Source organism: Rattus norvegicus, chromosome 13 (assembly GCF_036323735.1).
Source record: "Rattus norvegicus strain BN/NHsdMcwi chromosome 13, GRCr8, whole genome shotgun sequence".
NCBI lineage: Eukaryota > Metazoa > Chordata > Mammalia > Rodentia > Muridae > Rattus > Rattus norvegicus.
The window spans coordinates 69961819-69978194 of record NC_086031.1 but is presented as its reverse complement, the minus strand read 5'-3'; the positions used below and the strand labels follow the sequence as shown (position 1 = coordinate 69978194).

The 16376-nt window shown below is 50.9% G+C and overlaps 1 protein-coding gene across 8 annotated transcripts in view; it reads left to right on the top strand.

Annotated features, from left to right (window-relative positions):
• Window positions 1–491: 491 nt before the first annotated feature.
• Kiaa1614 (KIAA1614 homolog) overlaps window positions 492–16376 on the top strand; it is a 38476-nt gene continuing 22591 nt past the window's right edge. Inside the window, exons 1-3 of one of the 8 annotated variants that reach the window (XM_006250087.5) lie at window positions 492–633; window positions 8749–9674; window positions 10298–10361. In XM_006250087.5, coding sequence (XP_006250149.1) covers window positions 8801–9674; window positions 10298–10361 — 938 coding nt within the window. In that variant the 5' untranslated portion in view covers window positions 492–633; window positions 8749–8800. Of the gene's footprint in view, window positions 634–6453; window positions 6912–8748; window positions 9675–10254; window positions 10362–16376 lie in introns of those variants that run through there. The other 7 variants (XM_006250090.5, XM_006250088.5, XM_017598985.3 and 4 more) reach the window with 7 other exon arrangements.

The following is a 16376-nucleotide window of genomic DNA, read 5'->3' as shown; positions in this document are numbered from 1 at the left end:
GGAGGATTTGAGAAAGATATTTTTATCCTGTTTAGGCAGACTCTACTCAGCATAGTGTTGAAACCTGTCAAATACCTTTTTTAGCTTTCCCTGAAATAGCCCCGGCTTTTTACTGAACTGCTGCTGTGAGAACATTGCCAGGATAGTTTTTTTCATAGCCTCTGCGATGTATTAAGCCAATTAGCAATACAGCACAGAGCATTTTCCCGTCTTTTCTCAAGGTCAAACGCGTCATAGTAACAACTTCCACCCTCAGTCACCCTCCGTGTCACCCACTTCTACCTGAGTCTTTTGTTCACAGCTGAGACTGGAGACAGTGACTATTGACTGACAGCCCAGGGGTCAAAGATCCTTTCCCTATGCTAATGACAACCTTGTGCAGAGTCCAGGGGCAGAGCAGTAAAAGGCTTTCCTAATCCCCGCCATTCCCTTGTGATTGGGATTATGATATAAAAATCTGCAGTTGGATTCCAGCTCTGCAGCAGCTGCCTGGTAAAGACAGCATCAGTTCAGGCAGGGTGAGAAGCATTCCAGCCAGTGAGGTCTGGAGTTAAAGTCTCTGGGAAAGGATCCTGTCCGGGTGAGCTGCTGGCCTGACAATCTTGGGGAGCAGGAGAGGCTGACAGTGGGCAGGTAAGAACCACCTGTCTGCTCTCCGTGGGTTTTAGCTGCAGCCATTGTGGCATGGGAGAGTCGGTGCATGAGTGTGCAAGAGTGTGCTCAGTGTGTGTGTGCGTGCATGCTGTAGCTGATCTCTGCTACTTTGTGAATTCTGCTCCTCACCCCTTTACCCCCCACCTTTACTTTTATCACGAGAGAAAGGATAGAAGGGAGAGACAGAGATAGCTATCTCTCGATCTAATTTCTTTCTTCTTGTTTCTTCTTTGCGTGTAGCTGGTGGTCTTTGCTACTTTGTGAGTTCTTTTTTCCACCCTTTATCCCCTCCACACTATGTTTTACCCCCTATTACTAGATAGGAGAGAAAGAAGGATAGAGGGGAAAGGGATGCAGATGAGAGAGAGAGAGAGAGAGAGAGAGAGAGAGAGAGAGAGAGAGAGATCCTTGAATCTAACTTCTTTCTTCTTGTTTCTTCTTTGAGCACAACTGCTAACAAAACGCAGCCAACCACCCCACCTATTGGAGCTCTAGCCTTTATATAAACCCTGAAAAATTCCCAGAATTCCAAATGTCACACAGTCACAGAAACTGTGCAGCTCACAAAACCATGGCTCTGCTGGAGCATGAGGCAAATCACAGTCAGCGACTGTGAAGCAGCCCATATACCCACACTTGGGATTAAAACGAAAACATTTATAATACTTTTGTTGTTGTTGTTGTTTCTAAGAAACCAAAATTCCAGAATTCTCACCACACATGCAGTGTATAGGGGGACATAGCAGAAAGTATGGTGGCATCTGGAGATGCCCAGTGGCCGGCCACACTGCTGACCACACTCCTTTGTGGTGTCTTCTACTTTGTCATTGCATCTCTCATCTCTCTCTCTCTCTCTCTCTCTCTCTCTCTCTCTCTCTCTCTCGTTGCCTCGTCTCCCTCTCCTGTCTTACCTGATATCTGTTTCATCTCTGAATTTCCAGCCTATCTCAGAACTGGGATGTGAGTTCAGCTCTGCTGTCTATGTTCAATGGCCTTGTGAGGGAGAGGGACAGTGTGAGAAGTCCCAGGCAAGTGTAGGTAGGGTCCTGTGCATATCAGTCAGAACCTGAATGCCTACCCTGACCATTCTCAGAGTTGAGGGCAGGACTGGCTATTCTCAACGGACACTCAAAGCCCTTGAAAGCAACCCAAGCTTACCTGGCAAGCAGCCAGCCCTTCCTTCCTTCCTTCCTTCCTTCCTTCCTTCCTTCCTTCCTTCCTTCCATCCATCCATCCTTCCTTCCTTTCTTAGCCATCCACACCTTTTGTGTAGCCAGGGACACAGCAAGGATCAGACAAATGCTACCACTGTGGGTTTTCTAATGGGAAAACCTGTGTGGTCATCAGACTGAGCAGGATGTTAGGACAAGGGCAGGATGCTTCCGATGAGTGTGGCAGATGCAGGATGCTATGGAGCGCCCCTGCACCACCAGTGCGGTAGCAGCAGGATGTCTATAACTCATGAGAGTTAAAGGCCGACCTGGGCTATAGCAGACTCTGCCTCAAACAAACAAACAAACAAACAAACAAAAAAGAGGTAGAATGGACTGTATGGCTGAAGAACAGTCACTTCTTTCTCACAGTCCTGACGGCTGCACATTGGGGAGGCAGTGTGACCGGGGTCTGGTGAGGACTCTGCTCCTGGTTTACATCTACTCTCATTTATCACACCATCATGGGGACCCAGCCTTGTGACCTAATTACCTCCCAAGAGCTTTTATCTCCCAACAGGCTCATAAGAAAGATCGAGGCTTCAGTGCATGAAGGAAGGTGTCAGTGGCAGGATCGTTGACTGAGTGGATTGAAGCAAGGGGTTCCGAGCACAGTGGAGAATCTTGGGTTGCGGGGGAGGGGAGGTGCTGAAGGGAACGGCACTATGCTCTGTCCAAAGACTTCTTAGAGAGTGGTGAGGGGCTATGTTTGTTTCACCAGGCACATTTACACATCCACACACTACTCTTTCTCAGATGCATTGTCCTCCTGCTACCCTCTGCTCATTCTGAGCTCCAGCTTGCCAGTGATACCCCTTCCCACACAACGCCTTCCCCCCATTCAGCTCTTCCTGCAAACAATCTACATGCTAAGTGCTAGACTGACCTGAAGCTCCAACAGAAGTGTATAGCCTGTGCCCTCCCGCTTCAGTGCTGGTGGAAATTCCTCAGGCTCACAGTTTGTGGTGCTTCGAGTCCCTGAGACAGCAGAGGAAGTCAACAAATATCTGTGGAAATGAGCAGAACCCAGACAAACAGAGAGGTTCCCTCGGAAGTGGGGATAGCATGGGGAAGGTTTGCTTGTTTTCTTGAAGGCAGGGGTTGCTGTGTAGCCCTAACAGGCCTTGGTAATTGCTACATATAGCCCAGGCTAGGCCTTAGTAATTGCTACATATGGCCCAGAGTTGTCTCAAATTTATAGCAATCCCATTGCTTGTGGATCCTGAGTACTGGGATTATAGGCATGCACTGTCGTGCCCACGTGATGAGATGATTTAACATAGCATTTTAAGAATTTGCTCTTTGGTATCATTAAGATTGGAGGCTCCTCCTCTTTCTCCCTGAACAGATTTAATGAGTAAACTGAAGGTGACTGTTTGCATCTTAGAGGCCCCTGGGAAAGGCAGGGTTCCTTTAAACATTAAGCCTTCACTGAAATGTTCAGAAATCTGCCTTACAGATCATTAACTTCTTCAGAAGGAAGGGACCAGGAATCCTGGGGAATTACCTATGGGAAGAAGCAAAGCAGACCACCTCAGAGCCAGAAAGATAGGACTAGGTTCACGTTCTAGCTACGCCAGCTTGTGGCCCAGCGCATGCCAATGTCTCTTGTACCCTGAATTTCCACATCACCAAGGTGGAGGCACACTATTCCCCTCTGTAAAGATTTTTCGTTGTTGTTGTTTTGTTTTTAAAGATTTATTTAAGCTGGCTTCAGACCTTCAGACACACCAGAAGGTGGCATCGGGATCCCATTACAGATGGTTGTGAGCCACCATGTGGTTGCTGGGAATTAAACTCAGGACCACTGGAAGAGGAGTCAGTGCTCTTAACCACTGAGTCATCTCTCCAGCCAACCCCCCTCCAATTCTGTAGAGATTTAAGAGAGCCTATGAAGTGCCTTAGTTTTGTAGGTCCCTACAGAGAGCAGCATCTATGACACTGCCCCTGGAACACAGGAAGGGGGCTAACCCGTTTTCAGGGTTTACCTTGGACATTAGGAATTAGGTAAGACAGGTAGGACCACCCGACAGCACATTTTGGGTATTAAAAAGTTTATCCTGGACCTGGAGAGATGACTCGGTGATTAAGCACAATGACAGATCTTCCAGAGGTCCTGAGTTCAATTCCCAAGCAACCATATGATGGCTCACAACCATCTATAATGGGATCTGGTGCCCTCTTCTGGTGTGTCTGAAGACAGCTACAGTGTACTCATAAACAAATCTTAAAAAAAAAAAAATCCCCTGTTCCCCAAATGATTTGATGTTTACTGTTATTATTCAACTGTTTTATGTGTGTGCCTGCATGTGTGTCTGTGCACTACTTCATGCCTGGTGCCCTCAGAGCCCAGAAGAGGGTGTGGAATACCCTGGACTGGAGTTACAGATGCTTGTGAGCTATCATAATGGTTGCTGGGAATTGTCCTGGGTCCTCCAGAACAGCAGCCAGTGCTCCTAACCACTGAGCCACCTTTCCTGCCCTGATTGGAGGTTTTGCCATTTGGTTTTTGGAGACAGGTTTCACATTTGCAAGGTTGACCATGACTTGCCCTATGTTCCTGTGGATGACCTTGAACTCGTGATTCTTCCTATTTTTGTTTTATGTTGTTTGTTTGAGACAGGGTTTCCCTGTATAGCCTTGGCTGTCTCTGAACTCACAGAAGCCTGCCTGTGTCTGCCTCCCAAATGCTGGGATTAGAGGTGTGTACAACCACTGCCTGGCTGCCTCTAAAGTGCTATGATTCAAGTGTGGTGTCAGGCATCAAACCCAAACCTGTGCTTCGTGCTTGCTAGGGGAACCCAGGCTACCCAGAACCAACATCTTAAAGATCCACCAGCCTCTGCCTTCCAAGTGCTGGCATTAAAGGCATGAAGCACCACCTAATTCAAGGGGGTTTTGTTTGTTTTTAAGATCTTTATTTTTATTTGTGTGTATATATGCCATGTGTGTGGAAGTGCCCTTGGAAGTCAAAAGCGGGCATCAGATTCCCTGAAGCCGGAGCAAGAAGCCCAGCCGACTGCCTCCAACACACACACACACACACACACACACACACACACACACACACACACGAACGCTGGGAACCCAACTTCAGCCCTCTACAAGAGCAAGTGCTCTTAAAAGCTGAAGCATCCCCTCGATTTGAGTTTTCAAAAACTAAATATTTCATGCAACGCTGCAGATGCCGACAACCACGCTGAACGCCGTGTTGATCAGGGGTCCTCGAAGACCTGCCACTTACCAGCTTTGTCTGACCACCTTATTCGTACAAAGGGACAATAGTCTGGATCTTGAGGTTGCCGCAAGATGAGTGTGCAGTGGTTAGAGCAGTGTCTGTGCAGAGAGACAGACGCTCCGTGGACTGAGTTGTCAGTGTATGTGATATGACCAGCACTAAGCCAGAGCAGAAAGTGCCTTGAGGAACTCATTCTGTGAACATGGCAGGAAGACGCTTCAGCTCCTGCTCACCAGAGCAGAGCTGTGTGCCTTGGACCTGCTCATTTATACAGGGTTTGCCCTGGACAACCTCCTGGTTCCTAAATTGGTCCTGGGCCAATCAGTTTCCCAGAGTCCCTCTCAGATGTGGGCTGGATTACCTGCCTAGGTGCTCCCTCCCCCATTCTGCTCACTTAAGGGGAGATAGACCTCTTTTCCGTTTCCATAGTACTCAGTTTGAACGCAGGGCGTCTTGCGCGATAAATTCTCTACGCCCAGTACTATGTTTCTTCGCTATTCATTTTGAGAAAGTGTCTCACTAAATTGCCTAGGCTGGCCTTGAACTTGCAGCAAGACGCTCCTGCTTTAATCTCTGGAACAACCGGGACTACAGGACTATACCAGCACAGGGGCCAGAACTGTTGTTTCCCTCCTGTGCCCTGCTCAGACCTTAGCTTTGCGCAGCCTTTCCAGTAGCTATACTCGCCTTCTAGCAGCACAAAAGAGTACGTGAAGTGAAACTTGTTGGCCAAAGAAAGAAGGGTGAGCACTTTCTCTTTTCAGAGATGTCTGAAATGCCCTAGTTCCTCTTCCTGTTCCTTTGGGGGTGGTGGAGAGCTGTCAACGTGGGCTTGGACCCTGTAGAGATTTGGCCACTGCCTCCTTCTGGTTAGAAAGCTCCATGAATTTGGAACACAGTTGCCAGGTCTCTCTTTCAGGCATGTACCCAGGTCTGTTCAGGAATCCTCCACTCCCAGAGAAGCGGTTCCTTCCCAATTCCGTTGGCAATGCAGGCCCTGCTTTTGGTGGACCCGATGAGCAGTCAGCTTACCCTGCTGCCTCAAAGAGCGACGGCCAATGATCTTGACCTAAGAGGACGCCCAAGGGTGATGGGGCGGCCCTGAGAAGCCCACCGATGCATCCCGAAACCCATCCATACAAAGGCCATTCCTCAGCCTCCCGCTCCACCGAAGCCGGGTGGAGTCGGCTGAAGCTCGCCGCCTTTTGCGCTCCTGCTGCGCCCCCCCAGGCACCAGAGCGCTCCTCCGCTTTCGCGCCCGAGTCCCTCGGGATCTGGTCGGCGCCCGGGACACGGCCCTGTGGCGGCCGGTGCGCCCCAAATGCAGGGTGTATCCTCCAGCCGTCTAGGCGGCCTTCGTTCCGGGAGTGGAGCGGAGCCGCGGCTGCTCTGGGCTCCGGGCGTGCGCCCCGGTCGAGCGGCCACGACCCTGGGAGGCCGCAGAAGGCTGGGGGTGGGGACAGGCCGAGGTCGCGGCTCCTCCAGCCCCTTCCGCCGCCCCTCCTCTCGCCTTCCTCGCCCTCTCTTCTCTGGTCGGCCCGTGAGGCCGCGGGCTGGGCCTTTCACCTTCAAGCAAAGCTATGAAGTAGCGGGCGCTGCGGCTCCTGGCGCCCAGCGGGACCCGGGGCGGGACGCGCTCCCCGGGCGAGGCCTGCGGGCCATATTACCGCCCTCCCGCCGGCCCGGATTCAGGGCAGGTCCGGCCTGGGACTCTGCAGCAGCCCCGGACAGGGAGAGCGGGGCAGGGCCTCGCCTCTCCGAGGGATGGAGGGGATGGAGGCGGCAACCAAGCCCGCGCACCGCTCTCAGTAAGTACGGTGAAGAGCCGGGCGGGTTGGCGGGGCACACCCAGGGAGACCCGACTTCCCGCCGCCACAGAGCTGGAAGGGTCGAGGAGGCCCGCCCTCCCCGTCCATTTTTATTCCAGGTTTTTTCTGAGTTAGAGCATCCGTGCTAGGAGATACGAGGTCTTCCAGGAAGATCGTCCGGAGGCCTTCAGGGGGACGATCTCACTCCTTAAGGTCTACGGACAATTCTAGAGCATAGTTCCAGAGTTTACCCGCCAATTTTTCTGAAAGCTCATATTACAACCTGGGCTTCTGGATTGGATCTCAGAGAAGAGGTAGCTGGGCTGCAAAGAGAAACCTAGTACATTTTACATCAGTGGTTCTCAATCTTCCTAATGCTGCGACCCTTTAATACAGTTCCTCATGTGGTGATCTCCAACCACAAAATTATTTTCGATACAACTTCATGACTGTAATTTTGCTACTGTTACGAATCGTAATATGAATATCTGTCTGATATGCAGTATGTCTGATATGAAATCCTGTGATGCCAAGAACCGCTGCTCCAGATGATCTAGTAGAAAAGATGACTTCTATAATTCTTAAACTTCACAGATTTACTGCTGTGAAATTTTGCGTTATATATGTATCTTGCTTGATAAAGTAGGTATATCCAGAAAAGCATATAAATTGAATTATAGTAAATGGCTGTAATGGACTTAGCCTTCAAGAACATCTTATGGTGGGTCCCCATTGCAAGAAGGGAATGATTAACTTCTAATGTGTCGTCTACGCACACATTCTTATACACCGAGTTTACTTCATATGGGACCCAGGTAGACTAGGAAGACTTCTGAGTGTTCTGAGTAATTGTTAAGACACAGTAGCTTATACAATGATGAAAACAGTTGTCACTTCATTCTCTGTAAAGTTAGTGGAATCAGCCCAGCCACCAAAAGGCTGTATAATACTAATGAATCTTGCGATCTCTGTGGACTGGGCTCTTACCTGAGAACCAGGGCGTGCAGTTAAAGGCTCACTGTCCTTGAAGAGTCCTGGCTTGGAATGGCAAGGTTCTGGTTACAAACTTGGCTCCCCCTGTGGCATCTATGTGATGTAATTTCTCTATGCTTCAGTTCCCCATCTGTTAAAAACAATATTTTATTTCTATATTATATAATACATAATAATTTTATATAATAAATGGTATCTTTATTTATATAAAATAGCATTCTAGCATGGACATGTCGGAATTATTTTAGAGAACGTCTAAAGGTTTGGAAAGCCTCTGCTTCACATAGAGCAGATAGCTTATAGTTTGTGACTGTCAGTATCTCCTTTTGAGCACAGCTTGACTCTAGTCTAAGGCACTGGGGTTGGCTCAGTATTGACCATTAGCCAACACTGCCATTCTCCTCTGGAGCCTCTTTTAGCCCAGGGCCGGTGGATTACACTGCTTTTCACCATTTTGCATTGGTTACACTGCTTTTCATCACGGTTCACATTTTGCATTGGACTGCTTGAGGCCCTGTTTTGCTCACCCTAAAGATGGGGATAGAAAAACTGGTATTGTTTTCTTCGGTGGGTTTATTGACCATGCTCCAGTAGTCACCCTCCCCAGTCCCCTCACGCCCTGGAAAGAACATTCATTACTCATGCCAGCAGAAAGTAAGCTTGCTAGTAACTTGTTTTACTGTACTGTGACTTGTCCTTTCCAATGTTCACATTATATAGAGGACACCCCCTCTTCTTGACGTATACCATCTGAGCAGGGGGTCTATATCAGGGCACTGTAGAGACCAAGCAGGTTACTGGAGCCCACCAGGTTCGGGGTCTCAGCTTCTCTTTTTTCCTGCAGAGCGTCCAGGTCAGGGAGCAGAACCCCAAGCCCCAAGCGAGTGACTCCAGCTATGGCCAGACATGGTGCTGAGCAGCCAAGCAGTCGACCTCTCCAGAGACTTTCACTCTGCCCCCAGGAAGACCGACCATCTAACCTGATGCCCCCCAAGCCTCCCAGGACATGGGGGCTGCAGAACCAAGGTCCTTCTGTGCTGGAGTCCAAGGTGAAGGCCTTGAAGGAGAAAATGACAGCAGAGAAACAGGGGACAAATCCCCGTCCCACTTCCTGTGAGCATCCATCCACCACAAAATCCAAATGCCACCATGTCAAGCCTGGAGCGGTCTGGAGCCTACCAGAGGGCTCTACTCTACCAGATGCCCTTGTGGTCCCCCATGCTCAGAACCCTAATGATGGACATCCGGCCAGCCATGTTAATGAGCAGAAACCTGCCAGGAACAGTGGATCCAAGCCATCTACTCCTGACAGCTGGAGTGAACAAAGCTGGTGGACTCCAGAAGCAGTGTGGATGCTGGCCGATCATGAGGAGGACCCAGGACCAGGGGCTGGCTCTTTACAAGAAAGTCCCAACAACCAAGTTTCTGCGGGAGAGCCACAGGGGCCTGGTCCCTGCAAAACCACCCACTTAAGCAACCTGAAGAAGGGAAGGCCGTACCCGCTTGGAGATGGTCTGAACACAAAGGGAGATCTGGGCAGCACAGCCCTAACCTCCAAGGAGGATTTAGTTCCCAGGACAGACCAGCCAGAGATGTTCTGGAGAGCTGGCAGCCTGGAGGCTCTGGGCTCTGCTGCAAATGCTTTGTCCCTGTCTGATCAGGTAGAGAGGAACCGCCTCCTGCTGCAGGAGATGCTGAAGGTTTGCAGACAGAGACCTCCCACCACAGGGAGCCCAGAACGGACTCGATCCTGGGACAAGGATGCATCAGGTGAGCCTCACTTTACCTGAGTTGGAGCAGATAGGACCTGCGCAGTAATGTCACCCACATAATCACTGTCCATCTGGGACATAGGGTCCTTTGTAAGGCACATGCAGCCCTAACTGCCCCACAAATCCTGTGGCCCTCCGGATCGGATCAGTGCGAGGCTAGTCTTTGAGCTTAGGGACAGAGGCCCTGAGCCTGGTAGCTCTTTGTAGAGCAGCTGCTTGCACTCCCTCTAATGATGTTGTCCCACGCCATCCCCAGTGTGGCAAAGTGCCCTCTGGTGGGCTAGCAGACAGAAGCACATCCCCGAGAGGGTGAGCGTCCTGCCCACTGGGCCAAGGACCACAGGAACCCTGCTGGAGGTGTGCACTGAGACTCCAGAAGACACCCTTACCCGAGGGCATGTATGGGTTCTCCTAACCAATCCAGGGTCACCCACAGCCTGACAGCCTGCGCCTCCACTTCTCAGATCAGAGCTTTCTAATCCCAGCGCAGTGCAGATTAGATTCTAGTGTGTGGACTTGGGGAGCACAGGCAGTTGGCCCACATGGAGGGTAGAGCATCTCTCCTCTGTGTTCACCAGTTGGTGGCTCTGCCCTGATCTCTGCTTCTGCTCTGGGCCCTAGAGCGACCAGCGGGAGACGTGGACTGGGACTCGGGCAACCCCCAGCAGGACTCAGGTCAGAGCAGGTAAGGGCTCTTCCTTACCACCGTTCCTCCATATTCTGTACCCCAGAGCAGTAGGAAACCTTGCAAAGGCCAGTGGAGAAAGGCAGACCTTCACCATAGATGGTGGCTGCTGCCAGCCATCGTTCCTGAGGCCCCATAGAAGGTATCAGGCTGCTGCCTGCCTGTCGTCTGGGCCAGGCCACTGGGTGCAGAGGTCTGCAGCAAAGCCTTCCAATTACCTGCTCAGTGTCCTGGAGGCCTCTTCCCCTGCGCAGGCTTCTACCTCTTTTAACAGGAGAAATGGAGACGTCATAGTTACCTTCTAGTCCATAGGGTTATTGTGAAGCTACTGGGCTTGGGTGTGGAACTCCTTGGGGGTAGTACAGGAATACAACTTTAAAAAAAGAATTATTTATTATTAATAATTTGTAATTATGTTATCATTATAATTAATTATTTATTATGTATACTAGCACACTGTAGCTGTCCTCAGACACACCAGAAGAGGGCATCAGACCTTATTCCAGATGGTTGTGAGCCACCATGTGGTTGCTGGGATTTGAACTCAGGACCTCTGGAAGAGCAGTCAGTGCTCCTAACCACTGAGCCATCTCTCCAGCCTGGAACACAACATTTGAACTTGACCTGCTCTTTTTCCTAATCAGAGGAGTGTGCAGGGCTCAGGGCCAAGGATTTCCCACCCAGCCTCTCAGCAGGTCCACAGACTGTTTTCTAGCCCCTTCCTTTCTGGTTTAGGGACGCTGGTGTCCAGATAGTGTGCTGGGAGAGGTGAGCGAGAATACACACCTGAGGTGTGGTGGGGGCCCCATGGGAGCCTGAGCCTCTGCTGGTGCCCGCTCAGAGGCTGGCCCTTGCCTTTGGCAGCCTTACGCCTTTGTTGGGACATGAGGCCGAGAGGCCTTGGTCTGGGAGGGGCTCCTTTTCCCACAGCTGCACATGACATCAGTCTGGGAAGAGTCTCATGATGTCTGCCCACAGTAGTAGCTTTGTCTCTTCTCCCTGATCAGGCCACTCCCTGTGTATCTCACTAAGATCGACTCATCCTGCCCAATACACGGGCCAGACCTCTGCAACAGAATGCATCTTTTTTTTTTTCTTTTCTTTTTTTCAGAGCTGGGGACTGAACCCAGGGCCTTGTGCTTGCTAGGCAAGTGCTCTTCCACTGAGCTAAATTCCCAACCCCATCAGAATGCATCTTATAACGACTTAAAGTCGCCATTTTTGCGGTTTAGGGGGCTGGGAATCCAAGAGTGAGAAGGCAGAAGATTCAGTGTTTGTGAGGGCCTGCTTCCTCATAGACGGCATGTTCTTACTGTGTCCTCGCGTGTAGAAAGGGACAAGAAGGTTTTCTGGCGGACCTTTTATATGGGAGGCAGTTTGTCCCCTTGTTCTGATCCCGTCACACTGGGGGTTAGATGTCACCATACAAAAATTGGGAAACGTAGCCTGCTTTAGCAAAACGAGGGTGCCCAGTGTCGGGGTTGTGCTCAGCTTGGGGGGCAGGTGGAGAGATGTACGTCTAACTTGACTTTTCTTCTGCCTTCCGGGCTGCTGTTTTCAGCCTCTGACCACATCCTTATCTGACCCCGCCACTGTGGTACTCGGTGGTATTCTGCTCCTTCTATGCTCTCTCTACCTGCAGCCCTCTGAGAGAGCCTTGTAAAGGCTCCTGGGTGCTATGGAGAGGGTCCCTTTCCCTGCAGCTGCTGTGCTTTCCCAGCCTCAGCTTCCAGCCCATTCCAGTGTGACCACAAGGAAGCACAGCTGCTGGGGTTTTGCTCAGAGTCCTTGTAGAAAGAAGGCAAGCCCCTGGCCTGCTCACAGAAAATGAGTAACAAAACCTGGTTCTCTTAAAGGAGCCGCTCAATCAGGGCTAGAGAAAGACTTCCACCCATGCCTGTGAGGATATTTAGAGCTCTCAGGACTAGACTCCTAGATCGGTTTAACCTGACAGGCTGTCTGTAGCCTTGGGGTTTTTTTTTATCAGAATTCAAATATGAGGGCCCAGTGCGATGGCCCATAACAGCAAGCCCATCTGTCACTCAGGAGGCTGCGGAAACAGAGGTACATGTCCCATGGCTGCCTGGGCTACCTAGTGAAACCTTGTCTAGAAAATAGACAGACAGATCTCAGAAATGGCATGTGTGCATATAGATTGTATGATTCTCATATGTATTTGTGTGTATGTATGTGTATATATGATGAATTGGTGTTATGTGTCTGAGGGGAGACATAGGCTTGTTTTAAGATTCTGTTCCAAGATTAATAAAATGTCCCCTTAGAGTGCCTGGCATATAGAGCCACAGGCATGAAGGTCAAGTCCCTGCTAGGTAGACAGTTAGGCTGAAGGGCCAGGGAACGTAAGTCCAGCCCTGCTGTGTTGTCTGGATACGCCCCAGGGCTCCCCTCTCAGTGAGATGGACTTAGGGATGCTACAGCTACAGATGCCCAGAGTCTTGGCTTCCCTTGGCTCATGCCCCAGGAGTGCCAGAGAGCACTCAGGTCCTGGGCTCAGAGCCTGTGCTAAGGGGCGGACGACCCGAAGCAGAAGAGTGGTCTGTGCTTGTAGCTGTCTGTCTCAGTGGCTGCCCATCAGTACCTGCCACACTTCGTTCTTTGAGCACTGCAAACTCTCTCGGGGCTTGAAGAGCAAAAGGTGCTGCTTCCCGTTCAGTCAAATTTAGAATCTGAATAAACCGTGCTACAATCACAGAGCCATGACAGCCAGGTTAACCCAAAGGCTCCCAATTGTCACTCTTCTACAAGACGACAGGACAAGTTTGCATTGATAGCAGAACCCAGTGCTTGGGCCTGCTGTATCTGGGCCAGCTTGTTCCAAGGTGACCTTAAGGAGTCAGCCATGGAGGTGAGCCATGAAAAGACTCAGGACCTCAGATCCTACAGGAGACCTTGGTCCCCTACTCTCTAACACGGGTCAGGCTTTTGCTCGGCCCTGTTGGGCTAAGACACTGTGGCCTGTTGAAAGAGGCCACTGCCATTTTCGTCCTCCGGCTATATGCCAGGTGCTGTGAGCAGTGTACATCTCACTTAGTCTGTGGACAGATCTTAGCCATTGTGTTCGCTCTGCTGACAGAGCTCTCTAGGGGAGGCCGGGTAACTTGCCCGGGGCTTGGAGTCAGGACTTGCACTCAGGTCCCAAGGCTTATGCTCTGACTGCTGTGGGACATTGCCTTGAGCCACCCTTTTTGTGCCTCCACGGGTCATCCCTTAGATGAGCAACCCCTTGGACTGGGCATCTGGGGCCTTCTACATCCCTGCAGCTTGATCTGCTCTCTGCTGTGAGGGAAGAGACATTCGAGCCGGCTTGCGTGTGTCTGTGCTTTCACACGGAATCACCCCGCTTTGCTCTCATGGCTCTGCCCGCTGGCCCCTACTGCCACCAATGCTCACTGGTGTCTTTCTTCTTGAGTTCCTGGAGGCAGGAGCTGTGCCATTTTGGGACAGGTACTCAGAACGTGTCTGGCAGAGGCAGGCAGGAAAGAGCTGACAGAGGGGTCCCCGACAGCTGGAGCCTGTGTGGGCTTGCAGGGGTCTGGATCGGGGCAGAAGGAGCATCCAGATGGGTGAAGGAAGCTGTGGCCATGCTTGGGAGCATCTGAGGTGGGACGTGTGGTAATCGGTGGAGGGTAGCTGCCCGAGGAGAGCCTGGCACTGAGATCTCGTTTGGACGCAGAGGCATCCAACGGTCTCCTTCCTGCTCCAGTTGCCTCCTCCTACACAAAAGGTAGTTTTAGCTCCTGGTTACGTGGGTTTGTGTGAGTCCTGTGGGCTAGGTGCATCGAGGAGCCTAGGAAGAGGGTTTGGAGGCCATCTTGAGTCACTGGCCATTTTTTGGTATTTTTTGGACCCAGAGTGTCAGGGATTTCGTTATGAGAAGCTTTCTAGCAAAACTTGGGGATGGGTATTTTGGGGTCACAGAGGTCACTGAGGAGTGCCCAGGGCAAGATGTCACTGGAGCGGTTGTGCCCCATGCTGCTGGCTTACCCACCATCTCACCACTGCCCTTATCCTGCATCAGCCATGCAGATACAGAGACACAAAGAAAGATGCTCAAAGGAAAAAAGCAAAAAACCCGGCAAAGCAACACATCAAGCCTTTAAGTACTTAACCACTTCCATGGTGTCCAGGATTCTGTTCCCTGGGTTGACCCCACACAAAGCCAGTGCTTCGGAAGGTTCAAGTGCTCTGTATGTGTGTCGAGCTTGCCATTGCACTCACACTCACTCCACACAGCGAATCCTTCCTGGCTCAGCCCTGCCTGACCTGGGAGGAGCTCACAGAAGTTAACATCTTCAAGGTGGGAGGGAGCTAAGCTGAGCTCAAGGAAAGTCCCTTCTGGGAGTGTCTCAGACATCTGCTATGCCAGCTATCCCTGTGCCCCATACTGAGCCCCTGCCATGCTGACCTGGTCGTGTCCTGGGCCTCAGTGAGGAATGTATCTTCATTCTTTGGGAACGTGGCACAAAGCTGGTCTGCCCTCTCTGGAAGGATACATTACTGGTGTTAAGTTCTGACCTGCCAATGGCCTTTTCTTAGGAGCCCTTTCTTCCTCCTCTGTGTAGAGAAGGGCATTGGCTTTCCTCTGCTCCCTGCCAGCATCTTCCTGCCCCCTGTGCTGTGGGAGTCACCTTTTCCACAGAGCCCATCAAAGGCTTTTGCAGGTCTGGAGCAAACCCAGTAAGCCCTCTCAAGCTCCCCCCGACTTCACTTCTATCCATGGCTTCTCCTTGCCAGCCGCAGTGTAGCCTCACTGGCAGATGACCTTAGTTCATGTGCAGGGATCCCCGACCCAGAGCGAAGGGGTGGGAGTAACACTAGGACTAATAATAGACACAACAGTAATGCGGGCTAACATTTGTGGAATTTACTGTCTTTGGAGGGACTATTTCTAACAGCTGAGCCCTTGTTAGCCTTTGAAGAAACTGAGACTTACCCCTGAGGGCACTCACCAGATGACACTTGTGGGCAGGGATAGTCCAGGGGTGAGGATTCCTGGAGCACACTGCAAACCCCTTCTTTAGGTTTCATTCTGTGGGTGGCCTATGGACTGAAGAAGGGTGTGCCTTCACAAACCCTCGATCTACAGCCAGTTCAGACCCACTCTTCCTCCACACTTCTCAGGGCAGCAGTAGTAATGTCTGTCCTTGACTGTCAAAGCGACCCCTTTTGCATGCTGCCTACTTTCCCTTCCCTGCCTGCAGCCCAGAGCTTGTCAGGTCTGTCTCCAGTCCTTTTCCTTGATCCGTTTACCTGAGATGAAGGGGTTATCACTGTAATCCAGGATTATGTAGCTGCAGAGAAAGATCCCTCCCCACTTGGTTTCCTTGGCTGTGAGAGAGATTGGAATCTCCTAACCTGCCTAGCTGGAGGGGTGCTAAAGTCATCGTTAAACTTGTCCCCACTCCAAGAACCTGGGCAAGAACAGAGGGCAGAGGTCACAGGCTCCCTCGGTCCTCAGGATGCAGGTGGTGTGAGGGTTAGAGGCAAGGGCCTAACACACCGGTGGATCTCTAGCTTCCCCCCAATAAGTAGTTCTTTTGGTGGTCACTCCATAAGAGCCAGTCTTGTCATTCAAATGGCCCCTAGGTGGCAACTCCAAGCCCCCCACCGCCCCACCATAGCCTGCCTGGTCCAAGACCCAGACTCACAGGAGAGCAATGTGAGCCATCTCTCTCCTGAAGGCTCGTGCTTACAGGTGGGAAACTGCTAGCCTGGAGGAAAAGTATTTGGTTGCCTTATTCCTACATCCTGTCCCAGCAGTAATGGGCTACTGAAATTCAGGCTTTAAGATGCTGATAAATACTGTTCACTTATAGGTGATATTACCTGTGCCTGGCTTTATACTACCTGGTTTTGCCAGGAAATTTCCAAAGGACTTTAAAGAACTGGATTGTGGGACATATTGGGGAAAATGGGGCACTAAAGGCCTCAGTAAGCAGGATACAGAAGGATCATGGGAATTGAAAGCACGTGCAAAGAAAAATAAAGATCTGG